General features: G+C 46.6%; 3 protein-coding genes across 4 annotated transcripts in view; 1 reads left to right on the forward strand and 2 right to left on the reverse strand.

The window, feature by feature from the left end:
- The window catches only part of MEGF6 (multiple EGF like domains 6), a 78,198-nt gene extending 74,191 nt beyond the window's left edge, over positions 1 to 4,007 (reverse strand). The window contains exons 1-2 of one of the 2 annotated variants that reach the window (XM_080564611.1): positions 3,162 to 4,007; positions 1,369 to 1,503 (exon numbers count right to left, since the gene is read on the reverse strand). In XM_080564611.1, coding sequence (XP_080420737.1) covers positions 1,369 to 1,503; positions 3,162 to 3,241 — 215 coding nt within the window. In that variant the 5' untranslated portion in view covers positions 3,242 to 4,007. The remainder of the gene's footprint in view (positions 1 to 1,368; positions 1,504 to 3,161) is intronic. The other variant, XM_080564612.1, reaches the window with a different exon arrangement.
- Positions 4,008 to 6,673: 2,666 nt separating this feature from the next.
- On the forward strand, positions 6,674 to 10,902 carry TPRG1L (tumor protein p63 regulated 1 like). The gene is made up of 5 exons (XM_080564647.1): positions 6,674 to 6,875; positions 6,971 to 7,062; positions 8,159 to 8,335; positions 8,942 to 9,095; positions 9,422 to 10,902. Exons 1-5 carry the CDS (start codon positions 6,693 to 6,695, stop codon positions 9,614 to 9,616), a joined length of 801 nt encoding a protein of 266 aa, XP_080420773.1. The 5' UTR covers positions 6,674 to 6,692; the 3' UTR covers positions 9,617 to 10,902.
- A 286-nt stretch (positions 10,903 to 11,188) lies between these two features.
- WRAP73 (WD repeat containing, antisense to TP73) lies at positions 11,189 to 26,650 on the reverse strand. The gene is made up of 12 exons (XM_080564644.1): positions 26,492 to 26,650; positions 25,912 to 26,064; positions 25,230 to 25,346; positions 18,216 to 18,288; positions 17,229 to 17,332; positions 16,406 to 16,492; positions 15,758 to 15,892; positions 15,593 to 15,670; positions 14,516 to 14,621; positions 13,375 to 13,500; positions 12,539 to 12,730; positions 11,189 to 11,627 (listed from the first exon to the last, which is right to left on the reverse strand). Exons 1-12 carry the CDS (start codon positions 26,558 to 26,560, stop codon positions 11,518 to 11,520), a joined length of 1,350 nt encoding a protein of 449 aa, XP_080420770.1. The 5' UTR covers positions 26,561 to 26,650; the 3' UTR covers positions 11,189 to 11,517.
- Between the last annotated feature and the right edge of the window lie 73 nt (positions 26,651 to 26,723).

The raw sequence follows: 26,723 nt of genomic DNA on the forward strand, positions 1-26,723 counted from the left end.
AAGTTGAATGAGCCAGAACTAATGGAACCCAGGCTTAAAAGCTCCTGCTGTGTCCTGCTGCTGGGAAATCCACTTCCAGCCCCCAGGGACAGCGCCGTCACCCCCCACGTTCGGTTACTGGGGGCTAAGGAAAGTCACCGCCTGCTGTCACCTCGCTGGGGAAGGCTGCACAACCGGCAGCAGAAGCAGCGCTTTGCCAGGAGCCCCCAAAAGCACGGCCCAGGAGCTCCCCAGAGCCATTCGGAGTGGAGGGACAGGGGGCAAAATCTCGCCTGGGGCAGTTTGGCTGCAGTTCCTTTTATTCTGCTAGCTTTTAAAACTCCACGGGCCGAACCTCGCTCTGCCTTGCAGCACCTCCAGGCTTCACCTCCCCGCTTCTGGCAGGAACCGAGTTTTAGCACAGGGCTGCTCTGGTATTTATAATGAAGCACAACAGAAGGTTTTTGCTTTCAGCTCCTTGATTTACAGTGTCAAAAACACACACTAAAGGACTAAAGGGACAGCTGGGACTGAAGAGCTCCCAGCCTTTGAAGTGGCAGCAGACGAGGCACCTCTCATTTCAAAGTCCTCTCTTAAACATGGCCAAAAGCTGGACTCTGTTTGCTCCCTCACTCCTGCTGCACAGATATCATCACCGAGGTAATTACCAGCAATTACAGGTTAGGAAGAATTCCTGAATTCGAGACTTAAAAGCTGTCTCTAGTCCAAGACGCTTCTTTGAAATCATTACTGTGATATTGTAAAGGCTTGTAGCTGCTTAATGAGGCCAGGAAAGCAGGTGGAGTGCAGGGGGAGATGGGGAACACGGCCGTTTGGGTGCCGCGGGGGGACGGAAAGGCGATGGCACATGCACAGCCCTCCCCCTGCAGCCCCTCCTTGCCTCCCAGCTCAGAAACGAAACCCCAATTACCTGAACAACCGCAGCAATTTGCTGCTCAGTTTTCAGCTAGGAGCAGCTGGCTGGGGGGGGCTGAAGCACGGCTTTGTGGAGCCCTGCAGTGGCTGCCCAACGGGCTCCTCTCTGGCACGGATAAACGCAGCCGCGCCGCCCACCCCATGGCGCCAGCATGGCAAAGCGCGGTGAGCACCGGCACGACGGCAGCCCTCCCCAGTAAAGGTTCAGGATTTATACACGTGACGCCACGGAATCGTTTCATTAACACGGCACGATTGCATGAAACAGACGCCGTACATCAGCGGACTGGGAACAGTGAACCCCAACAGAACTCCTTGACAAGGCACCTCTCCGCGCGAGTCCCTCGGCGGCGTTATCACCGAGCGGCACGACGCTACGGCACGAGTTCCTTGGTGGTACAAAACCGAGCGGCACGACGCTCCGGCACGAGGCTGCGACGGCGGAGCACCTACCTGCGCTCGTAGCCCGTGCACCAGCGCCGTCCCGCGCAGTCCTGCCTCCACACCCTGACGGTGCGGGCGCGCGCCCGGGCGCAGGGCTCCCGCCGCCCCACCAGCGCCAGCTCCGGCTCCGCGCAGACGTGTGGCCTGGCACAAAGAGACAGCGGCGTGGGGCTGCGGCCGTGGCAGCGCCGGCTCCGCCGCCCCACGCCATCCCCGGGGACAGCGGGAACGTCCCCGGCCACGTGTGGTGTCTGCTGTGGGTAAATCACAGCAGACACTGAAAGCTGCCGGGCAGAGCGCCTGGCACCGACGTCGTCCCCCTCCCAGGTCGGGCGTGCAGCGGGCAGCCAGCTCTCCCCCAGGGGAAGCAGTGAGCCCAGCGGGTGCCTTTTTGTTCGGGGCACGGAGCTGGGACACGCTGGAGAGCTGCCAAGGGCGCAGCACAACCCGGTGTTTCACAGGTGGGAGCTGAGACAGAGAAAAGGCAGCAGGAAAGCAGCGTTTGTGCTGTATTACTTTCCTAATCCTAGCTCTTCCTCTGCAAATAGGAGTCAGTAGTTTTAACTAAGGACAAAGAAGGAAATATTTGTTCCTGAATTAATGTTACGGGCCATTTGTTACCTGGGTGTGCTTCTGTTCCTTCGGATTCCCCCCAAGGGGCTGCGTGTTTCCACAAAAATAAGTTAAATCAAGTAATTTGGATATGGTGGAGACTGGAGTTCACAGCTGGCATCTCACTGCCCCGGGACAGTCAGTGACACCGCTGCAGCAAGCCCAGAAATGCCGCTGGGACCCCGGCACGTTCCCCCTTGGCAGGGCTCTGCAGCCTCCCCGCTCAGCCCACGCGTGGCTGGGGCGGCTCCGCACGGCGCTGCCCTCCCCGGGCGCCCTTTGCTGGTACCTACACGCCTCGTCCCCGAGCCCTCTGCACCTCCAAAACCGGGGCTGAAAGAAGCACAGCAACAGCGTTTGGTGTAATTTGTCACAGTGAAGGAGGTTTTTGTGTCCCCAGAGAGCGGGTCTGTGTGCCACAGGCATCGTCAGCGGTGCCTATGGGAAGGGGCAGCACTTCCAGCCGCTGGCGTTTTCTTTTCTCTGACGCTTTGGCACACATCTCATCTCCAGTGCCTCGTCCAAGAATCCTAAAAGTGCTTGTCAAAGCAGAGGCACAAAATCCCTGACATGGGGGGAAAAAGCAACTGTGCCAAAGCTGCTGAAAGGGACCCCGCTCCCCCTTTGCTGAACCCAAATGTCCAAAACCTCGGGGGGGGGCAGCTTGCCGTGAGAGCACCACGCAACATTCACCAAAGGAATGAGAGCAACCCCCTGCATCCAGAGATCATCTCCTGGCAGGGGACCAAGCTCGCGAGGAAGTTTTCCAAAGAAGCTAAATGATTAACACCCAACTGTAACTGTGAAATTCAATTACAAAGAGAGGACTACGTGCTCCTAGAGTAACGGGAAAAGGGGGGGGAAAGAAACAGGCACTGAGGAGACACAAAGTGCAATAAAACCAGCAGCTCTGTGAGGAAAGGTCAAACTATTTGCACAATAATCGCCTCTTGTGCTCACACAATAGCAACGCTTCAGTCAAAGACAGCGAATTACCTTCTACAGGCAGGGACCGTCTAAGTTTCTTTTTACCTTTACATACATTTGGTACCAGATAAAGAACCACAGAATAACCCCCTTTCCAAAAAAAACCCCTCCCTGCACCTCCCCTCATCCTTGATTTTAAAATCTTGCATTTAGCCTCCGCTTTGCAGTCCCCTGCCCTACAAAGCCCCTTGGGATCTACTCACATGTAGGGCTGGAGCTTGGTCCCAGAAGCAAGCGAGGATATTCGCAGCGCGAGGATGAGGGACAGGGCGAGCGCATCCATGGCACCAGCTCCTCTCTGCTCCCCAGGTGCCGCCAGTGGGAGCTCGGAAACCTCCGGGGCACCTGGAGCACACGAGCAGGTCCTCGTTCCTCGACGGGCAACAGCTTCCCCCGGCCTCGCTGGGGCACGGGGAGATCTCTGCTGGCTTCCACAACCGGGGAAGGTTTATCACCCCTGGAGGCTTCCTCCCGTCGGGCCGGGCTCAGCACGGATCCCCCGTCCGTGGGAAGTGCTCACGACGCAGATTGCCGCTGGGCTGCTGCCAGGACCAAACCTGGCTCCTCGCGCCCGTCTGCTAGTGGCGAGGAGCGCGGCGGTGACTTTTCCTTCTGGCGCCTGCTTCCCGGCAAGGGGCAAAGCCCCGGGGGCTCGCGGGGGCCGGGTCCCGTCCAGCAGCGAAGCCCCATGGGGGTTTTGCTGCTCTGCGGCCACGCGGCCGGGCAGCGCGCAGCCGGCACCCAGCAGGGGATGGGGCGAGGCGGGGTGCTCCCCGCGGCGTCCCCCAGGCACCAAAACCCCGAGGGCTGCCCCGGCAGCAGGCGGCGAGCTCGCTCAGCCCACCTGCGGGGCCGCGGCCATCCTTCCTTCCCTCCTTGCTCCCCGCCAAGACGGAGCCAGCAGCTCCCCGGCGTTTCCACCGAGCAGCCAAACTTCCCTCCTGCTTTCCCAGGTCCAGCTCCTCTCGCTCACATGCTCTCCTTTCTTGTCTCGCTGACAGCCACAAATCCCTCCCACCAGCTGCGTCCAGCCCCACCAGAGGAGGGGGAACCCTGTGGAACCGCAGCACGAGCGCTGTGGGTTTGTTTCCCCGACAGCCCTTGTGCACTACCGAGGGCAACTTCCATCCACACCGTCCCGAAGCCCTTTGCAGCCAATCTAAGGCATCCTGCGAAGATTTACTCTTCCCGCACGCTCTAACAGAAAGCAAAACCTGCTCTCTTCCCGAGGAAGTCGCGCTCTGCGTGCAGGGCTCTCAGGGAAGGCGCAGCGCTGGAAGGGCGCTGAAGGAGCAGTGCCTCGGGGGCACTGCACTGGGCAGAGGGAGCTGGGGAGCAGGATTAAACAGCTACCTGCCTGCTCCTCCCCAGCTCTCTGCTCTGAGGGGGGAAGCACAAAAAGAGGAGAGGACACGGATTTTACTGCAGCTGGGTGACTGCAAGATGACCCAGACCTGCCCAAGCCCAGGTGGCTCGCAGCCGGGGTCCCTCTCCCCAGCCCCGCCCCGCTCTCCTCCGAACATCTCCACCCCAAAAACTTACCAGGAGCATCAGTGGAGTTACCACCGCTCTTTGCAGACGCAGCGAGGCCTGGAGAGCTGGCAGGCTCTGTCCTTCCAGGACGGATGGACTCGGGGTGGCTGACACCACGGGAGGCGAGGAGCAGCGGGGCAGCAGCGCTGCGGTGCGGTTCTCTTCCCACCCGGGGATCCCACCAGTTTTCTCGCCAAGGGAGAGTTGTTCTGAGGGTCACAATTACCCTTGCACAAGCCCACGTCCTTCCCCTCGCAAACAAGCAGAGGAAGCACCAGGTACACCTCAGTTCTGCTCCGAGCAGCGCTGAAAAGGACGGGACCCGCAGCACCCTACCCGAGCAGCACAGCGCCACGTCGGGCTGCCAGCAGGGAACCCGAGTTATGATAAACACATGCAGGGAAGAGAGCTGTGATAATATCCTTTAAGAAGGCTTTATTAATAAATACTTTATTTCGGTGAGAGGTTTTGGTAGTTTCAATGGCCATGGTTTCACCGCTGTAAGCCAGCCCAGCAGTGCCCTCCTAAGCCCCTTTTCCAGGCGAGGTTTGCCGTCTCCCTGTGCCCGTGGGAGCGAGGGTTGCAGACGGGACAGCAGAGAGCTCAGGAAGCACACGTGAGAGGGGGGTGTCTGCAGCCCAGCGCCGTCTGCGGAGGCAGGTCAGTACGGTTTCAATTCCGTACCATTCCCAGCACAACCGCCTGCCGAAGATGTCATCTCCTGGCTTTGGGGAAAGCAGCCCTGGCAAGCAGTCAGGGATACAGCAGGGCTCTAAAAATAGTGATGGTAATATCTGCAATAAAGACGGAGACTGGAGAAATACAAACGTTAACTTGCCAGTTGTTCCCCAGCATAATTTAACCTTTGCTGTCGAGCGCACTGAGCACGGCAGGGGCCGGAGGGCTGCAGCTCGTGGCTGTCCCTTGCTGTGCCTCTGGTTAGCGGGGTCACGGCTGCGGGCTGCGCCCCTGCCCCCTGTGTCCACAGCACCAGAAGCAGACAAGGCCCTGGATCGGAACAAGCCCCGCTCGGTGGCTGTGAAACCATCGCCAGTGCAGCCACCCCAAACCCAAACCCTAACCCAAACATAAACATAAACGAAAACCAAAAGCAAAACCTGAACCCAAACCCAGACCTGAAGCTGAACCCTAACCCTAAACCTAACCTGAAACCTAACCCTAAACGCAAACCTAAGCCAAACATTAACCCTAAATTTAACCCAAACCCTAACCCTTCTAACCCAAACCCTAACCTGAACCAAAACCCTAACCAAGCTAACTCTAACCCTAAATCGAACCCCTGACCCTAAATCTAAACCTAACCCTAAATCTAACCCTAACCTTAAATCTAACCCTAACCCCAACCCTAAATCTAACCCCTAACCCCAAAGTTAACCCCTAATCCTAAATCTAGCCCTAACCCTAAATCTAACCCCTAACCCTAACCCTAAATCTAACCCTGACCCTAAATCTAAATCTAACCCTAACCCTGACCCTAAATCTAACCCTGACCCTAAATCTAAATCTAACCCTAACCCTGACCCTAAATCTAACCCTGACCCTAAATCTAAATCTAACCCTAAATCTAACCCCTGGCCCTAAATCTAACCCTAAACCTAACCCTAAATCTAACCCTAACCCTAACCCTAAATCTAACCCCTGACCCTAAATCTAACCCTAACCCCAACCCTAAATCTAACCCCTAACCCCAAATTTAACCCCTAATCCTAAATCTAAATCTAGCCCTAACCCTAAATCTAACCCCTAACCCTAAATCTAACCCTAACCCTGACCCTAAATCTAACCCTGACCCTAAATCTAACCCTAACCCTAACCCTGACCCTAAATCTAAATCTAACCCTAACCCTGACCCTAAATCTAACCCTAACCCTGACCCTAAATCTAACCCCTGACCCTAAACCTAACCCTAACCCTGACCCTAAATCTAACCCTGACCCTAAATCTAAATCTAACCCCTGACCCTAAATCTAACCCTAACCCTAACCCTGACCCTAAATCTAACCCTAACCCTGACCCTAAATCTAACCCTAACCCTGACCCTAAATCTAACCCTGACCCTGACCCTAACCCCGACCCTAACCCTAACGCCGACCCTAACCCAGCACCCAAGCCCCGCCCCCTCCCGAGTTACCCCAAGCCCCGCCCCCTCGCGCTAGCCCCGCCCCTCCCGCGCCGCCGCCATGTTGCCGCTGGGCGATGCGGCGGGCGGCCCCCCGGGGGGCTGCGGCCCCGCGGCCGTGCTGGGGGTGGCGGCCCCGGTGCCGCTGTCCCCCCGCGGCCCCCCCGCCCGGCAGAGCCTGCGGCCGCTGCCCGTGCGCAACGCCACCCGCCGCGGCCGCCTGCGGGACTTCTTCGTGTTCCGGGTAGGGCCCGGCTCGGCCCCGACCCCCCCCCGCCCTCGGTCCCCCCCTCGGTCCCCCCTCACCTCACCGCCCCCGTCCCGTTCCTCTCCCCGCAGCCCGGAGCCGTCGAGCAGGCGGTCGGCGAGATCCGCGCCGTGCTGACGCCCGCCGAGGACGGGGAGGTGCAGAGCGTGTGGCTGCTGGCGGAGTAAGGGGGGCTGGGGGGGGGGTAAGGGGGCTGGGGGGGTCTGGGACGGGCTAAAGGTGGGTCCTGCCCCTCGCCGGTGAGCGGGGCTGAACGGGGAAGAACGTAGTGTGAGGGGCTGGGGGCCAAGCAGGAGCTGCTGCTGTCTGCAGACAACACCAAGCCCCCATCTCTGAGCCCCCGGCCCCGATTTCCAAGCCCCCGGCCCCAATCTCCCAGCCCCACCTGCAGGCAGCGGGGCCAGCTCCAGGCCTTCCCCCCGGCACACCTCAGGGCGGCAGGGAACGCGCCCTGTCACCTAGAAAGGCTGTGTCCAACCCCTGTTTGTAATTACCGTTACACTACGAGAATGATTTTGCTCTCATCCCCGGTGAAACAACGTTTATTAATTTTTGCAAGACAGTGAAAGCGGTAAAAATAAGCTCTAGTAGGTTTCAAGTTTGAATGCTGAATTCATCGCCCTTAGAGTGGAAGTAGGACCAGCTTTAGACGCCCTGAGGATGAGATTGTGGCACAGCTGTGGTGGTTCAAGAAGGTAGTGTGGCAAAACACGCAGGGAAAGGTAAGATCTGATGTTAAACGTGAAGAAACTGACCAGTTGTGGGTGTACAGATGCTCTTACAGATTAGTACGTTAAGTCACACCACAAACATAGCAGTTATAAAAGACTTTTTCTCCCCTGGACATGCACAATTGCAGTTATTCATTTAGTAAACGTGGCAGCGTGCTAAGGGCACAGCATTGAACCCTTCACTTCCTGGAGAGCTGTTGGAAACTCACCTGCCCCAATTAGCACTGGGTCCCTGAATTGTAGCAGTTGTAGCACTTGGGCTCAGGCAGCATGAGATAGCGCTAGAGCTCTTCCTCAGTATCTTCTGGCCTGCTCTGATGTTCTTAATGTTTTCTGATGTTGTTCCATTTCTGTGCTGGGACATTCAACCTCTTACCAGACTCGATGATTCCAAGCAAAGGCTACAATGGAAAATGTGGCCTAAAACTTCAGTTTGTTCTCCTTAGCAGCTCTTCCGTCCCATCAGGCTGCACAATGTTTCTAGCTAGCCAAGACGCCTGCTAAAGCTCGATCTTGTTACCTTACCAGAATTGATCACTGGAACAACGAGAAGGAGCGTCTCGTTCTCATCACAGATCGGTCCCTTCTGATCTGTAAATACGACTTCATCAGCCTGCAGTGCCAGCACGTGACGAGGATTTCACTCAATGCAGTTGATACCATCTCTGTAGGAGAGTTTGAGTTCCCACCTAAATCTCTGAACAAGTAAGTTGATGGAGTAATATTGTAGTGTTACCCTAAGTAGCTTGAGCTGACAGCCTTTAGTTTTAACCATTGGACACGTTTTGAGGATTCTTCCTTTTGCTGGTGTTAACTCATTTACTGCGTTTACAGTTACTGAAGCTTCATTGGAAGATCAGAGTAGCTGTGGTCTTGCTTGGACACTTACTAGTTGCATTAAAAGCGAGTTGCTCAAGGACAAGACTGGTAGATTTGGGAGAAGTTCACTGCCGTTTTGTAACGCAGTAAGCAGTAGCAGTACTGTAGCATTATTAAAAAGCCAGGTGTAAAGGTCAGGTCATACGTCAGTGTAGGTTACTACAGACAGTACGGTTTAGCCTTTGTGTCCAAGATGTCTCATCAGCATAACCTTTTTGCACTCAGCTTATAAGAACGTATCCTTACGTGTTGCAGGGATAGAATTATTTAGATGTTTAATTATTTTATCACTTTCCTAGAGAAAAAGCGTATTACCGTACAGTTTAGCTGCCAGTTTTAAGTAGGACTCTTTCAGAAGGTATGCCGCTAATGAAACTCACTGCAAAGAGTAAAAAATTCTTACTGTATCAATTCTGCTGTCTTCAACCTCAGGCGAGAAGGTATTGGGGTTCGTATTCAGTGGGACAAGCAAAGCCGTGCCTCCTTCATCAGCCGATGGAACCCATGGTCGACAAGCGTCCCGTATGCCACCTTCACCGAACATCCCATGGCAGATGCTGATGAGAAGATCACATCCCTTTGTCTAGTAAGGGAATCGCCTCTTCTATTCTAGATGGCTTCTTGGTTTCGTAGGCTGGATACTACTTAGATTATTTTGAAAAGACACAGCAGGTAAATCAAACAGAAGCAGCTAAATCAAAGACAGAACTTAGAGCTGCAAGCTGTGTTTCCCCATTCTCCATATTAAATGTCAGAAGGTAAAGATTATGACATGCAAGATCCATGACCACTACAGCTGTAGTGTTAGTGCTTTACACTTCAACATCAGCAGCTCTTTGCCTGTGAAAGCATAATGCTTTTTAAAACAATGGAAAAACATCTTGGTGTTTTGTTTGTCTTTTTTTCTTTCAGTTGGAAAATTTTAAAACCCAGCTAATTCAAGCTGTGAAGAAGGCCCATAAGGAGTGTCCGTTGCCAGGAAGGGCTAACGGTGTGCTAGTGCTGGAGCGTCCTCTTCTGATCGAAACCTACCTGGGATTGATGTCCTTCATCAACAATGAAGCCAAACTCGGCTACTCCATGACAAGAGGCAAAATTGGATTTTAAAATTCATTGCATTTAATCTTTTCAAGGGAAGGTGATTTTATATTAGTCTCCTGGGGAGAGTACACACTGTGGCAGAATATTTGATAATCAAAGGGGAAAAGTTACAGGAATGGAAGGGGGTGGTTGTAGAACTAATAGGTCCCAGGAGGCCCTGCTTGTTAAGGAAGTCACTAGAATGCACAAGCCAGCTTAACCTGAAGCGGACACAAGGTGGTGTCACTCTTGTTTTGTATCTAACTTACAGTTCTTAGTGGGTCTTAGACAGGGCCAGGGAGCAGTTATTATTTCCTCTTCCATTTCTAACTACGTGTTCTTCCTGGTTAATTCCATGTGATTGATTTCTGCTGCAAACACTCTACACAGCTATCCAAGATACTGCAGCATGTTCATGCCATATTACAGTGCCCTATACAGTGCCAAATCATGTGGTGTGCTTGAAATTGTTTAGAGAGGTATTAGTGCCTCAGTTACAGTAATCTTAGCATTTTGATTAATGCCCATTAAGAATTTTGAAAGCTGTGTCAGTCATTCTTTAGGAAAGCAGTCAGCAAATTTTGTTAAAGCTGTACTGCTGCATCTGCTCAGGAGCAGTGTACACAAACCATTACTTTGTAAACGGAAGTATATGGCTGAATATATTAGCTTTTTGTAGAAAAAAAATAGTTCCCTCTCTCAATGGAGTCTAACTTGCCATTTTCTTACATGTTTTCTTGCTGCAGCCATAGAATAAAGACTATCTCGAGAGCGTTGCCAAAAGCCTCATAAACATTTGCCTTTGAAGTTATTATTTACAGGAACAGTTTTATAACTTAAAGTAATTCTACTTTGATTAGATTTATATTCTTTGTAATTTTTTCCTAAATTTACTGTGGTTTGGGACAGCAGCAGTACAGGACTTCCTAATACCTAAAAATTTAAGCACTGTGTGTCAGTCTTGATATATACATTTCTTGCACTTACCCTCAACTAGTCTCTAGTACCGCATTCCAGGAGCGGTGCAAGAGATACTCAAACCAGAATTACTCCTGAGATTACTGTAACAAGCTTTGCCATTGCATAGGACCTTCTATGCACCCTGTTCTATCAGAGCATTTGTCTGCGTAACTACAATACTGAGTAAGTGCTGTGCTGCAGTGGTATTTTCTTGAACTTAAAGTAGATGTGATTTCTGAAATTTATATAAAGCTGAAATCATGATGGAATGCAACAATCTGCATGCCCCTCTCAATGCATTTTCTAAGGTATCTATTTATTTTATCTTGCAATAAAGTTAAATGCCAACTAAATTTGTTCTTTGTTCTTCATTTTGTGGAGACTGAGCCTGTCAAATTAAGTAGCAGAAGAAAAAAAAGAGGTGCTCCCTTCCCTTGAAGAATCATAGGCTGGCTACTCAAATGAAAGATAAAGGATGGTCCAACAGCTCTTTCCTTACTGAACATTAGATAGTTGGTTCAGAAACTCCCCTTTCAGTTCCCTAGAATATATTCTAGGGCATCAGGTATGATCTTTCTTGGAAAGATTCAGTGAAGTAAATCTAGGGTAGTACAGGTTTATAGTTAGAGTCATAAAAAGTTTGTAACTATCAAAATATTTATTGGAAATTATCAAATTTAAATAACAGCTATACATTATATACACTCAGATACAATTTTAGGAAGTAAAATTCCCTAGTTGACAAAATTTCAAAGGAAATTCAACTACATGAAAACTAGTTTTCTTAAAATCCAGACTTCATTCTCTATGCTTTAGTTGCAACACCATTCAAATATAAACATAGTGCTTTACAGATTGGAGTTTGGTTACACTCCTTCAAATAAATATAAGTACAAAAACCTTCAGATTGGGCAATGGGGTTTGACCCTCTTCCCCAAATTTGAGAGCATTTTTAATGCAGCTGACAGTTATTTCACCTCTTCTCTTTCCAAGTAACACATACAAAAGTTCTCCTTGCTCAGAAGTGCCATGGAATCTCCAGTAGGATGCCAGCAGAGAGAGACGATCTGGAATTCACCTGCAGAAACAGATCACAGTTTGTCAGCAAGAAACCACCTCTTATTCCAGGCCTTTTTGTAGGCTAAGTCACACACATTGCAAAAAAATATTCTCCTACTTTAGAAGCTTTAACAGTGTTTGATTTTGTTCCTGTTATAGTGGAGCCAATCTGCTCTCCAGTATCTCAGTGCAAGTAATCTGTGTTATTGACCATTTCCCCAAAACTGACAGTTACTTTGTACTCCATATACAAGCATAATCAAGTTTGGAGACTCATCATTTTAATGCAAACAAATGCCACAAGACTGTCCACTGCTGCAGAGCTGCATGCTCTGATGATCCAGCTGCTACTTGTGGAGAGAGGAAAAAGTTGAATCTGATTTATTTTCTGTTTAATAAGCAGAAAGACGTTGTGATCTAGCTAATGGCCTGGTATCACTCACTGCAAACCATAAAGCTTCTCATAACACAGGCTGACCTAGAGTTCAGGTTCCCATATGTTCTTCCATCTTTATATAGCAGACTTAACACATTTTTCCCTGCTTGTATTTTTGTAGTTGTAGTTCAGTTGTTTTCAGAATACCTCAAGACATTCTAGTCATTTCAGAGTATTACAACTCTTGGCATTCTGCACAATGACAGTTCCTATCTAAACGAACTTATGAGAATGTAAAGCTTAAGAACTCAATATATCACGTGATTAAAGTGACAAGTAAATCATTAGCCCCTGTGCTCCGTCCATGATGTATTTTACTGTGTTTGCTGTCTCATTTCAAATGTCTTTTCAAAGGGTAGAAACCACCTGGTTTTAAGAAGCTCCAAGAACACAGCTAAGCCTTCACACAGTAATGCTTGGACCAATATAAAAGTGGAAAAGAGGTTTATAAGAAGCTGATGATTGCTTGTGGAAGTAACTGCAGAAAGCTTTACCTTCCATTGGAACCTGCACTGACACACATCCAGCTGGGGACCATAAGTAGACTTTGCTATTTCCTGTACACACAGCAAGTCGAGGTTGTCGTGGGTCCCACTGGAAAGATTGGATAGCACACAGCTGCTCTAGGACTACAGATAGCTTCAGCTTTTGAATGTCCCAGATCCAGACAGCATTAGGAATGTTATCTGTCAGAAAACAAAGAGGCAATCACATGAATAGCAGAAGGAAAAACAGATCTCTCAGCCTTTTTCGAAGCAACTCGGTTTGTCTTCCAGTCCGTCACTGGCTTTTATCAAGTTATTCACAATTCTGCTCCTGTTAGCAGGCTTTGCCTCTGAACCACAACTTTCGCATCCTGACATAAACAGCCCTCGGGCCTGTCAAAGGGAAAAATTGAATGTTAATCCCACAACTTTTACTATTCGTGTTAATCAAAAGTCACACTACGACAGGTTGTGAAGAATTCCGCCTTCCAAAAGACACACTGCATAAATAGAGGAAGTACACAAATCCTTCATTTTCCAATACAGTGACCTCATATAGATTTGAGGAAATACAGAACAGACTATTTCTGTTAAATATAAAGCCCAAACCAAGGTAATGTAATGGTAAGCAGGTCTCACAGCTCGCAATACTTTACACATGCTACACACAACATACGCTGAATTTCCGCTGCAGTTAAGTGTTTACGTAGTAGAGATCCAATTTTAAATAGGCCCTGAGTCTTTCCACAGAGCAAAATAACTCACCCATTATTGCCCGTTTCTGTAAGAAGACACCACATATAATGAGGAGGTTTCCCCTTTACTAGGGGGCAGTAGGAACTCACCATTTTTGGTTGCCAGGAAGCAGTTATCTGAACTGAATGCCAACATCCCAATCCCCATTTTGGGATTAGCCCTATCAGCAACTGGTTTGATATACTGGAAAGAGACCGGCACCTGGGAAATGTCATCTGGAAGTGGAAATAAAAGTGCTTTACTAAACAAGCCTGCATGGACAAAATATTTTTATTCCAACTGTTAAAAAACTCTCAAATGATAGGACAGGATTTTACTCTTCTCCAAGATGTTTCAATCAGAAACCTCAGTGGTTTTTAATACATTGCATCTTCATATCGACAGTTTATTGTTCTTACCCTTCTACAAAAAAATAGACTAGAAATCCTAGCAATTCTGAAACTAAACTATGAAGAATATATAAGATGAAATTTTCCACTAGTATCTCTAACAAATACCAGTGCAAGGCAAAGGTGAGTTACTGTTACAGTACCACAAAAAATAAGACAGTAAAAACAATAGAAAAATGCTAATTATACATTGTCTACTTTCTCTTTAGTATTTCAGAGTCTGTTGTCTGGGGGTAAGCTTAAAGCATTGCTAGGACTACAGCTTCCCAGACAAAAGCCAAATCCTCTTTTCTTGCTTTTTTACAAGACCTCATACTAAAGGATTAATCTATCCTAAAACAAATAGCAATGCTGCAACACCTTCCAATTTTTATCTTTTTTTTTTTTTATAAAAATCACTAAAACTGCCACACACTATGATAAGATTCTTAATTACTAGTCAGGTGAACTATCACTATTATCTGCCACAGTTAATTTAACTCCAAGGCGTGAAATATTGCATGGGTTGAACAGATCAGAAAACCACACAACGTTAAGATAATTCTTTCAAGCAACTCCAGGATTGAGATCTAGCTATGTCTCCTATGCCCAAGCAATTACAGTTTTCTTGTACAATACCCCACTAGCCTTAGCCTGCCTTCAAACCATCCTGCAGACAGCACCCTCGCCAGCAGGGATGCTTACTGCCCTTGAAGCCCTTCAGTTAACTCCGGAGACTTGAGCAAAGCATCCAGAGGATCCATTCCAATATCAAACAGGCAGAGTTTACCTATGATGTTTATTTATAGAAAGACTTCAAATGGCAAGCTCAAGTGTTTCATTTTAGTAAACTTTGGCTTACATTTACTTTGTGTGCTGAAGAGAGAACTAGCCAATGCTCTTGTCGGTGGGAAAGAAAGCCTCTCCGTTTCAACAGATGGAGGTTTCTCCACTTCTTTATACACAACCTACAAAGAAACAAGTGAGAGCTCTACAGAAGGGCCTAGGAGCATTTAAACATGGGCTATTAACAAATTCACATTCCACTGCTCAAGCGTATTACATCTCAGCACCCCCTAGTTCATTAAAAAAGGAAAGGGTTCCAACAGGCAAATACTGAGTCCGACATTCTCAGTGAATCGTTTGTTTGTTGGAACCATGATCAAGAGAACACTCCTGTGACAAATAAATGAAAGTGAAAATAAATGAAAGGAAAAGTTTTTGCTGAGGTGCGTTTAATGGATCATACCTTGCTTCTGGTTAAGAGGCATCAGCACTGCCATGGGGATTTTGCAGACTTAACAGTCTACACATGTGAACTCTTAAAGGATATCTGTCCAGACACAAGACTAGGCTTTCCTCCTCAATGGCACGCAGCACTACTACACTGTTCTTTTTACCTTGAAGAATGAGAGCAGCTTATGATTTTTGGAACAAGAGCTACAGCTCTCTGCCTGCAGCCAACTACCCAGAATCTATGGGGCCAGAGACTACGCATACATGCGAGGATAAAAATAAACAATGAGCTGGATGAGCTTGTAAATACAAGACGAATCTAATCACAATCCACTTCAAATGCTGTTTAAAGTTGAGAAATCGCTTCTGTTAAGTTCCCCCGTTTGTCATCATCTGCACAACCCAAATTGGTAACACAATCACCATCTACATCAAAATACACTGGCATATGACAGAAGTCCTCTGAGAATCTACTAGTGCCAACACTGAGAATCATATGTGCGTATTCCAAAAAAATTTGAAAGGATTCCTCCGTTTCTCTTACATCCCCTAGTTTTCAAGGGAGTTCTCAAGCACTGTCCATACCTTACAAGGAAAAAAACCTACTCTCCAGCATGAAATGGACTTATTGGCATCTTCAGATACGAATAGCTGCACCAACAAAGTGCTGGCAATTATCAATAGATTTTGGATCCGTACTTACAGTCTTTGTGTCAGCAACCATTGCTGGATGTTCAAACTCTGCGATCTTTTTCCAAGTTACGTGGTTCAAGATACGCACCTAATTCAAGGAAGCATTGCAAGACAGAACTGTTATGACAAAATTCTGCAAATGGTTTAGATGGAAAAGAAAAAACCTACTTCTTACCTTTTCGTCATAGCTGCCAATTGCCAAAAATTGACTGCTGGGACTCCAGGCAATTGATTTTATGCCTAAGGACCACTCATACGCCCGGTATGTGGACAGCAGTCTGCCATCAAGGGAGTACAGCAATATTTTATACTGAAAAAGAAGTTGATGAATTTTAAATACAATATCATTAAAAGCCATAGGCAGGCAAAACCACTCCTGCCAAGCTCTCCCTGGTTAAAGCACAGAAATTTAATACAAAGGGCATAGTGTCTTATCTGCGATATGAGGCGAGGCTCTAGGCATAGATGCACAAAATTATTGTGCAACATAATGTAAGATTTCTACAATATTACTTTAAAGCATAACTCATTATTTATCTGAATAGTTGCTTGCACAACATTCACAATCAAAACTAATGTATTTTTAAATAAATTAGAAATTTAATGTGATAATGTTATCATTAAATAAAGACCTACATAACAGTTTGACATACACTTGTAAGGATGCCCATTAACAATATAGGCATATTTTAAATGTTTCATTTGAGTTCAGCTTTTGTTATATTTGTTTAAAAATATTACAATACTAGCTATTTCAGTTACTGCTACACGGCAGCTCTAAAAACCAACCCAAATTCTAAGAAAATAAGCTTTTTCATCATACCTCAAGACATGTATCCCACACTGCCAGAACACAGCCATTGGGAGCCCATTCGATCCCAAAGAGATCTTGTGTTTCAGTGTCGAAATGCTGTCCCCAAAAGAGAAAAAGTAATTAGAAACATTGTACTACCAAATACCGTTGCATCTGACCTAAACATAATCCTTAGTTCTATACATTTAAGATCTCCCACAAAGGTAACAGCATTTTGTATGCTAATGTAGAAATAGATACTTTACTATTATGAAAAATATTCCAGAAAGAGAAATCAAAGAAACTGTAGAAAAAGGGCAAAAAGTTGCAGCATCTTAAAATTAACAGCATTTCATAAAAAAACAAAGGTAGTTACACTGACTCAGCCAAGAAGTCTGGCTAACCTAATTCCTTGTCTCAGAAAGGGTTTTAATTTCTCAGATTCATCCAGTTCTCCAAGACATGCAAGCATGTATTCTTCATAGACCATTTTCATCTTTAAATTGAAAATAAAATGATTTATATGACAATTTAAATGATCACTTTGTCATGCATTAGATACCTTCAGTATTACTGTAGAATAGTTTGTTGTAAAGAAGCTCATGCAGAATTTAAAGGTGGAAGCTCTGCATTCCGTCAGAAATTCTTTACACACATGCAGCATACACAGCTTCCTGAACGGAATCCCTCTGCTACGGAAGCACACCTACAGGCCAGCAAAGGAGCCAGATGCTGGCTAGAAAATACACCGGCAAGTCTAAAACCAGTCTACCCAAGCGACGGTGTTTAAAGTAGTGTACAACAGATGCTTGTCATTTTTGCAGAAGCCGTGGAAGACAGGGACATGCCTTACCCTGAGTAGCTGCCAGTCACTGCATACGAAGAGGCTGACGAAGTCTTTGCAGTCGCGTCTTTCTGCTACTGCCATATAGCGGCCGTCCTTAGTGAAAGCGATCCCTGACAAGGAGACAGAAAGGTAACGCTAAGACAAAATAAGGCAGAATAAGTGATGATTCTTCAGTGAAAAGCAGTTACTCCTAATTCAAGGGGGAAGTAAGAGGAGAGGGGAAAAAAGTTTTACAGAAGATCCCATTAATTAAGTCAATAAGTAGTTTCCACTAATTTGCTTATGCAATTCTTGGACTTTGAATATATGATTTCTAAGGATGCAGCTTTCCAGCTACTGCAGAACTTCATCACGCTTCTAAAAAGACTGTTAGATTATTGACAGACAGTTGTTACAAAAAATCCACAGATTTCAAACAAACAGTTCATTTAGCCTAGCCGCATGTGTTAGGTATGCAATTACCGGCATCCCATCAACTTCCAGGCGTGTGTCCTGTCCACTCTTATAAAAGAAGAAATACATTGCCATCTTCAGCACGCGTGTGACTATTATATGCAAACCTCAGCCAGGAAACTGCTAACCACAGTCACGCTGCAGACAGTTCTGACAGGAGCTTCCCTTTCGAATCTTTTCACGTGTAAAATGAGGCACTTTGGATTAGTGCTTTTCATCACCAGTGCATCCAGCTTAATTTAATGTCTTACAGGACCTTTCAGAGGGGACCAGGACAGAAAGAACAGGCACGTAGATCAGCTGTAATCCTTCTCTCAGTGAGGAAGAGGACCTCAGATCCTAGGGCAGCACTTGCAGTAGGTGGCACCTGGGTACTGATTTCAGAGCCGTGCAGCCCTGAGGGCGAGCCAGCCCTCCCAGCAGGGAGGGACTAGGAACCTGCTCTGTTCAGAAACATGCGCTTCATCTTCACACATCGGCTTTGTTTCTCGTAGTGCCACATTAAAAATAACATCCCCCTGTTCAAGCTGTGACACTCACCTTGCTGACAAGCTTTGGGATACTTGATGTAAGACACAGACTTGGTGCACAAGGACCACACAGTTATCCGCAGCTGTTGCAAAGAGAAAACGAGGAAGTATTTGCTTATTTTTGTAGATTAAAAAATAAAAACAAAAACCCAAACAACCTAGTTCAACAACAAAGTAGATAAATGCATCTTCTGTGGTTTAATTAAGCTTTGCAATTATTCTACATGGCACAAACAAGTCGTAAGAAAACCTGCAAGGAATTCTCTCCCGACTCTCTTCAATTCGAGCAAGGACACTTATTTCAAATTAACATTACACACGTATCGAATACTCTAGAGGGGTACAGGTGCCTAACGCCAATACGGACGCAAGCACTTTGTTAATATTGAACTTAGGGATGTCAGCTGGAATCTAGCAACACAACTGCCAAGGTATTGTACATAGATGCTTTTCAGTTGGAAAAGCAGTTTCATCACGGAATCTGGAAGAGAGATGAGGAGTTTATCACATTTATGAATAGATGAGAAATTGCTGCAGCTTACGGGTATCGTATCTCTTGAGACAGGGCTACTAAATGACAAGGCTTTCTTTCAAATTCACACTCAGCTTTGACAGCTAATTTGCATTTTTCTCTTCCCTCAGCCACCCACAGGAAGGCAACATTACATAATTAAAGAATTAGAAGAGAACTACAATACAGCGTGCAAAGAAACGCATTTAACATCCTATCTAGGGTATTTCTGGAGACCTGTGCATCCACAAAACAAGAACTGCAGAGAAGGCAGTCAGCTGCAAAACAAGCCTCTCCACAGCTCTTCAAGGTCACAGCCTGCATTCTGGAAGCTCTGCGTTGCCATCTGCAGATTATTCAATTAAAAACAAATACTTCCTCTGCCTTAGCAACGGCAGCCACACCAGACATATGTGCATTAATCAGGATGTCATGTGAACCTTCGCATTTATATCTGGAGCAAGGAATGTTTCCAGCGTAAGTTTTTTTCCTCGTGTTTTCCTACATTTTATTATACCAAGGTAAGAGAACAGGTAAAACTATTTTTGCAATAAAGAGCCATGGTCATAAAACCTTCTTTCCCAAGGCTACTGAACAACAAAATTAGTTCTGATTCATTGCATAAGTAAAGCTTTAGCACCATCTACCATTCTCTCACCCACCCGCATCAAGCACAGACCAACTACCAGCAGAAATGGAACAAGTTCCTGCTGCATTTTTTGTGTTTGTCCTCAATACCTACTTTCCTTCTCTGAAGCAATTGGTACATGGTACGGTTCTTTAGTGAGAGAGGACCCCAAGGTAGCATCCTGTGTACCTGGTCTACCAGGTAACCCTGCACACTGTGCATTGTAACAGGACCTGGAGGTTTTTCTCACCGCTGACACGAGCCACGCTTTCTAGCGAAAGCGACTGATAGGTGTTCAAACCAAGCTGTAGAATCCTAACAAATGCTGCATCTCTCCAGAGATATGTGGAGTCCAAAAGCAGGACAGCATCATTAGCTAGTTCTCCTACTGCTTTTTTATATGCAAAAGTTTGCGAGACTTGAAAAGACAACACAAGAAACATTATTATTTAGTAATAACAGGAAAGAGCATAACCAGATCCCGGTCTGATTGTAAAAAAGGCACTGTTGGACCCCTATTTGATGCAGCCTTTATTGTTCTCATCCTTTATTTAACAGCTATGAAATTACAGCTAGGCATCTACAGTACCAACCTGGCAGTTTAACAGATCCTAGAGGAATGCACTAGATGAGCAACATTAATCAAGTTTTATCACTGCAACTGCCCACTTCCGGACATACAGAAATACCACATTGTTAGTCTGCTCTTCAGGCAAGATTTACTTTAAAAATACCAACACGATGCCTACTCACATTCTTCTACAGCAACTGCAATAGTGATATGCTGCTTGCTCCTATTAATTGCAGTGTTAAATGTACTTGCTGCTGTTCCTCCCCAACCAAAACATGCAGGACACACAACACATGCATTCTACAGCCACTTAATACAAGCTTAGCAGCTGCAAGCTTTGAATGCTGAGGTCTGGATCGTAATTTTTCCTGACAAAGGCATCCAAGCTTACATTTGTGTTCCTACTTGGCCTCACAATCAACTCACCTTGCCTGCTGTGTGTCACACACTTCTATCCTGCACCGTACAGACTGGCTCAGAGCCTCAGAAAACACAAAAACATACTGCTGAGTTTGTATGAAGAGGGAAACCTCTACCAGAGAGAAACAGCCCAGGGCGTGCAAGGGCTCTTACCTCTGCCTTGCCCGAGACTGCACCTCAGAAGAGAAATGGCAAGTACGCCTTCCCTTTGAGGATTTTTCCGCATCCATCCCTGCTACGCCCATAGGTGCAGTCCTCCCGTGTGCTGCTCAGGAACCTCCTCTGAAAGGGTTGAGTCTGACAACTCCCCCGAGAAGACATCCGTAATGGTTTCCCTGTTCATTCCTGTACTGCCGCACCTAACAGCTAGACGTGAGCTTACTTCACTGCCACAGAAAGCTTCAGCAACATTAACGTTGTTGGAGTAGTACTGCATCGCTCCATTACCTCCCTAGCACATCATTTCTAGCACATAAGGCATAAATTGTAGGAATGCCCTCTCCGCAGTACTTCAGAGAGACTACAGAGCTCAACCAAGAAGCACCCAGAGCATGTTTCTAGACAATCGCACAAAAAAGCCCCCCGCTTTTGAAGACAAAGCCTATTGTAGGTACCAAGTATAATAATACTTTGATAACCAAGGCACTTCATCTTCAGAGTTGATCGAACTCAGTTACAACACACCCACTAACTAAACGATGCTCGATTCAGCTTCAGCATCTCCCTTGTGCTTACCTTTTATTAACTTGCAGCCTTTTCACAGCTACGTTGGAGTCCACGTGTAAGTGCTGCAGTAACTTCACCGCAACCTCTTGCCCAAGTCACACGACACCTAACCCGAACGTTTTGTCCCAGCATTAAAGCATGTGAAAGCAAACTACTGACACCCAAAATCAGGATTCTTTTCAGTTCTATTTGTCTAGAGACAAAAAACATTTTCTGAACCGAGAAAGACACACTGCGTGCTTCGCCTATGGACCTGACCCCTGTCTTACACAGGCTAGCAATGTTCGCAATTAGATGTCCCCAGAAGGGGGAACCTTCATCTTTCCCGCTGGAAATGAAACATTATTCCACAATCCTGCCCAAGCTGACAACATGAACTAGCCCAAGGAGGTTTATTGCCCAGCTGACAGAGGTGATTGAGAGACAGAAACAAGATCACAGACCGGCTGAAGTTGGAGGGACCTCTGGAGATCATCTCGTCCAACCCCTGCCACGCACAGAGGATGAAAAGAAAGCCAAACACACCACTAAAGTCACAATTAGTTGTGTTCTTCTTAATGACTTTTTTCTCAGAGAGTTCACGGGGAAGGGACAATTGTTTTTCCAGCAGAACAGGCTGCGGCCAGCTAAGTCCATGGCAAGCACTGCTTGGCCAATCATTTTGAGGGATCCTTTACTACAGGTGACTAAATTAAGTGGAGTTGTCCAACTCAAATCCAAATAATAATGGTGTCTGAGAAGTTTTCAGCTGTTGTTTTGCAGTGGAAAAACAAACCAGAAGCAGAAGCATTTTTAAAATAGCCCAAAAACAGCTGAGAAATAAAAAGTATTTAGATGGTAACGTGATAAACAGTCTCCAGCGCTGGGTTCAGGACTGCGTCCCGATGTTGACGGCTATAGGCAGGTGTAAGACTGGTGATTTTCAATAGATAAAAACACACTTTTAAACAACCTTGCATCTCAAATGACTGTCAACTTTTGTCCCAGACTTGACTGGGTCACAAAGCCTCCTTACATAGCAGTGTCTGTCAGCACCGGATTTCAGAAGATTATTCAGAGCACATTCCTCGACAGAAAGCATTTTTCAACCAACGTAGCCATTTCCAGTTACCAAGGATTAGCTCCAATATACACAGAAACACACACATTTTTTCTGCTGCTGGAGTTCTAAAGAAGTTCCTTAATGCTTCAGCACTAAAGTGGAACTAGAGAGAGCACAGCACGTGCGGTTTGTAAGTATGGGTCTTAAAAGCAGCACTCCAGAACAACGCTGATTATCTTCAGATACTTATCACAAAATTTGGAAGTTTTAAAGACGCAAAAGCTCCGTTTGCTTTCTCTGCATCTTCTACTCACAGCTCGTTTAAGCTCTACATGTGCCTATCAATCTGACATTCAGGTGGAAGGACAGCACTGTAAGAGGAACAACACTGGGCAGAACATCTTCCACAGGACAAACTGAAAACAGGGAACCTTCAGGTAATCAGCTTGCTGTGCTAGACACGCTACAACGCAGCAGGAGCACAGAACTGCCCCACAAAATGGAGAGGATTTCAGCAGGAGAGGAAGCACCTGCTGCAAAACAGAGCAGCAAACAATAGCCATGGGATGACAAGCTGCTCTCCAGGGCTCTACGTGAATCACTAGCGTTGACTCCGTGTGCCAGCTTTTGCAGATTCCAGGTAGACTTTGCTTAGCAGGCTTTCAGAAAGTGCTTTTCTGATTGTCACCAAGTCTTTATTTATTAAAACCAAGAAAAAAGTACCTTCGGAGCACTATTTTTCAAAATTGCTTTTCCTAACAGAATTGTACTCTAGCTTGGTATGAACACCAAGGTGATGAAAGAAATCAAGCTGTAATTATTCTGGCCACTTGTCACGTGCAGCTATAAGATGGAAGCAGATGATTAAAAAAATGCCTTTCAAGTCTGGAAGCACCTTTGAATACTTCCAGCTGCCTGGTAGAACTAGTGACTCTGGATATACTTCCTCTCATAAGACTGCACCATCCAGTGGGCTTGCACAGCATGCTGTTTATTGCAGTGATTGTAAGATTTAGATAGCTACCTGTACCATTCTACATCACTGTCCTCTGCAAAATAATTCTGGGACCCAGAAAGCCTACACATTTTTACAGACTCATCCACAATAAAATGATTGTATTTGCAGACTTACGTTACTGTCAGGCAGCGATGCTCTCTAGCTATTATTATTTAAGGTAATTGAGTCAAAACGGATTTCAGCAATGTCAGAATCCTGATGCACTCTTCTCCAGTCAGGAATACCACACCCCCCACAATTAAAAGCCTCATAAAATCATTCACTCTAGCACTGACTGCAAAAAGAACTGGACAGCAAGTTAGCTGACGAATAAGTTTTCTGTGGCACAAGTAAGTATGGATTGCTGGAAATAAATTAGCAAAACCGTATGCTTTTAAAAATTCTAGTAGGAATAAAAGTTATTTGTGAGCTTACAGTGGAGCTCACATGCTGACCTGAAGAATTACAAGTATGAGTAATTAATTGATGCTGTTTGAAAGTGCCACGCTACCAAAGCCAAGCTGCACTGGTTCACAGGGAACCTTTGAGCCCTCCAAGCAATCTTTGAATTTGCTAAGGTACATTAATACACCAATATTAAGTGTCCTGACAATTTCTGTGTTGAGCACCGCTCATGTCTGCCCCACCAGACTATGGATTTAGCATGCTATAGAGTAAACACAACTCAGACATCGGCATAACCCAGGCAGCTGTCTGACAAAAGCTAATTTAGCAACCTGTTTACAGCTGGAAAGAAAACTTATCCCAACACAGATGCCAACTTGGCAAAGGCTTAATGAAATCCTCTAAGGTCAAACCAAGTTCTGTTGGGAGGTAATAAATACTTGCTCGTCCACCCCCACACGCATGTGCCATACAAAACTCACTTGTAGCACATAGCAGCAGCCCTCAGTTTGGGTTACACAGACTGCTACGCTTCTGCCTGAGTAGCGAGCGTGTCTTTACTGACTGCAGGTTGAAGCTCTGGGCTCTTTTATTTTAATCACCATCAAGGTGAATCATTCCTGGAAAAACTCAGGCTGAAACTCATCACTCCTCCTAGCCCATGATCTAAAAGGGTGGGGGAGAATGGAAGGAGACTGTTTTATAGCCAGAAAAATCTCTACCTCAGTCAGCACTAAAAACCCTGGCCAAACACTAAACAGGCTTGCCAGAGAATTCCACAATGTGTGCACAGGGAACTACACTTCAGCTGCAAGCATGTTTCTTTGGAGGTTTCCTTGAGAGCATCAGCACTTACACTAACTATAGTATGCACACATCACAAATTCCCCCATCTATCACCGAAATCTTGGTCAGTGGGTTAAAACAGGGAAATCTTGCAGTGCAGTATTTGAATTCAGTGCAAGCGAGGATTGTGTCACAACAACGCGTCATCTAGTTTTGAAAAGATTAGATACAGCAAAGAAAAGTTTCTTGCACGTGGTTCCTAGTTATTTTCTGACCGTTCCTCTCTGCACTGAATAACATCAATCATCAGCTATAATCCAGACTATAAAGGTGGAGAGTCAGACTTCCACACGCCTTCCAACAAGCCCATTGTGTCCAGCACACACAAACCGCTTCAGTTTCTACACCTAGAACACGGCTCTTAATCAATAAGCACTTGCATGCACTTTAATTGTAATTCCACAAGTGGTTCTATCAACAGCCTTCTGACTCCTACCTATAAAATCAAGCATTTCTGTAAACATTTCCAGGATCTAGATATAAACCTATGAGCTTATTTTTTAATTCCACAGCCAGTCTTAAATTTTTGTGGATGTGGTTTTGTTATGCTTGTTTGCTAGAAACCCTGAGCTACCAACACCACATTTGATTACTAAAAATGCTTTGATAAATGCCAGTTATCCCTACGCTTTTCTTAACAACACAGTTTTACCTGTATAACCTGAAGTGTCCATTCTCTATCGTATCAAATGCAAGAGAATAAAATGTTAACGGAGTAACATCTAAACTGGAATTCACCTAGATTACATCTGTGAATATAGGAAAACATTGTGTTCTTTCCCACCACTACAGCTTTAAGAGCTTCTGGTTATTTTAAGAGGCAAAGTGCAGACAGCAACATCTGATACCATCGAGAGTAATCATGACTTCACACTTACATGAAACTCAGTTGTATTGAGAATGTGACGACCATCCGGACTCCAGCATGAGGCCACCAATCCTGCTGAGCCTTCGTCTATCTTACAGTGCCAGTCTGGCTGCTCCAAGGACCAGACCTAGGACAGAGAGGAAACCAAACAGACTGCACCAAACGAACACTTCATCTAAACCTCTTCTTGCAAGAACACGCCACAGCTGAGGAAAAGTTCCTGCATCACATACCAGAGAGGTCAGGAAACCTCTGAAAGACCGCAGCCATGAAGGACTGGCGCTGGATTCCGCTACAAAAGTAAGCCCCACACCTCTGTGTGTTAATACAAATTGTAAAGTGAGTTTTCTTCTGTGATAAATATTCTAAGCGTCCAGCAATTTAAAAAAAAACATGCTTCAGCCCACTTGGCAAGCTTGCATGTATTTGTTCCCTGCTGAAATAAGAAACTTCTAAGATATTCTCTAGCTTTGGTTTAAATTGGTTTGCTAAGTATTTTATTCAAATTTTGGTTGTTTTCAAACTGAGATGTTTGTGATAGTTTTGTAAATATTAGCCTGCTGGGTTACAAAGCCTCAAACCATGTATTAGGAATAACAATGTCAATTACTTTAGCAAAAGCACCGAGCAACGGCTTGCTGTTACGCTCTCACTCACACCACACGGGAAACATACCTGGTTCGGGTGCTTACCTGGACGATCCCCCGCTTGTACATGGCGCACAGGATGAAAAGGGAGTCGGACGACCACTCGATGTACTGAATCTGATCCAGGCAAGTGTACAGCTGGAGGAGCTGGAGGGTGGTCACGTCCCGAACGATGAGCCGGTACTGCACACACGAAGCCTGGGCAGAACCAAGAGCAGAGCTGAGCCGGTGTGTCAGCACCAGAGCTAAAAACCGCAACTTTTGCTGCATCCCAACGAAACGCTGCTGACCCAAAGAGCTTTAGCTACAATTTTTTTTATTTTTTTTCCTTTAAAAAGGCCTGACTGACATAGCTGTTGTAACACAAACCGCTGTACGAATATTTAAGCCAGCAGGGGGGCCTCTCGTCATTCAACAAACCGAGCTCATTAGCTCCCAGACCGCCCGTCGGGCACAATTAGCCCTAATGCCCCCAAACAAACCCATCTGGGGGGGTTTCCTCGCCAGCCCCGGGGTCTGGGCAAGGCGCCGCGCTGACCGCCAGCCCCTCGCACGGCCCCGCCGGACCCCAGCGGCCGGGGGGCGATGCCCCAGGAGGAGCCGGCCCGGTACCGGGGGCACCCACCAGGCACCGCCCGTCGGGGGAGATCCTGCCCAGCAGCCCCGTCAGCCGGCACGGCTCCGAGAAGTTCATGGCGGGCCCGGCCCGGCCCTCGCCCCGGGCCGGCGGCGGGAGGAAGGGGCAGGCGCCGGGCTGCCAATAAGGGCGGGGGGGGCGCCGCGCTGCCCGCCGGGAAATGTAGTCCCGGCCCAGAAAGTAATTATCATGCAAATTAGCTGGGTAATGAGAGCCCGCG

This window comes from Anser brachyrhynchus, assembly GCF_964034855.1.
Source record: "Anser brachyrhynchus genome assembly, chromosome: 21".
Taxonomy (NCBI): Eukaryota; Metazoa; Chordata; class Aves; order Anseriformes; family Anatidae; genus Anser; species Anser brachyrhynchus.

What these genes read in the sequence shown, in the direction of transcription:
- TPRG1L (XM_080564647.1), top strand. Translation starts at nt 6,693, where the DNA reads ATGTTGCCGCTGGGCGATGCGGCGGGCGGCCCCCCGGGGGGCTGCGGC. An exon ending in GGGACTTCTTCGTGTTCCGG is followed by an intron (nt 6,876 to 6,970) that starts GTAGGGCCCGGC and finishes CTCTCCCCGCAG; the next exon opens with CCCGGAGCCGTCGAGCAGGC. An exon ending in AGATCACATCCCTTTGTCTA is followed by an intron (nt 9,096 to 9,421) that starts GTAAGGGAATCG and finishes TTTTTCTTTCAG; the next exon opens with TTGGAAAATTTTAAAACCCA.
- WRAP73 (XM_080564644.1), bottom strand. Translation starts at nt 26,560, where the DNA reads ATGAACTTCTCGGAGCCGTGCCGGCTGACGGGGCTGCTGGGCAGGATC. An exon ending in ACAAGCGGGGGATCGTCCAG is followed by an intron (nt 25,347 to 25,911) that starts GTAAGCACCCGA and finishes TCTCTGTCCTAG; the next exon opens with GTCTGGTCCTTGGAGCAGCC. An exon ending in GTGACTGGCAGCTACTCAGG is followed by an intron (nt 16,493 to 17,228) that starts GTAAGGCATGTC and finishes TTTTGGGGACAG; the next exon opens with CATTTCGACACTGAAACACA.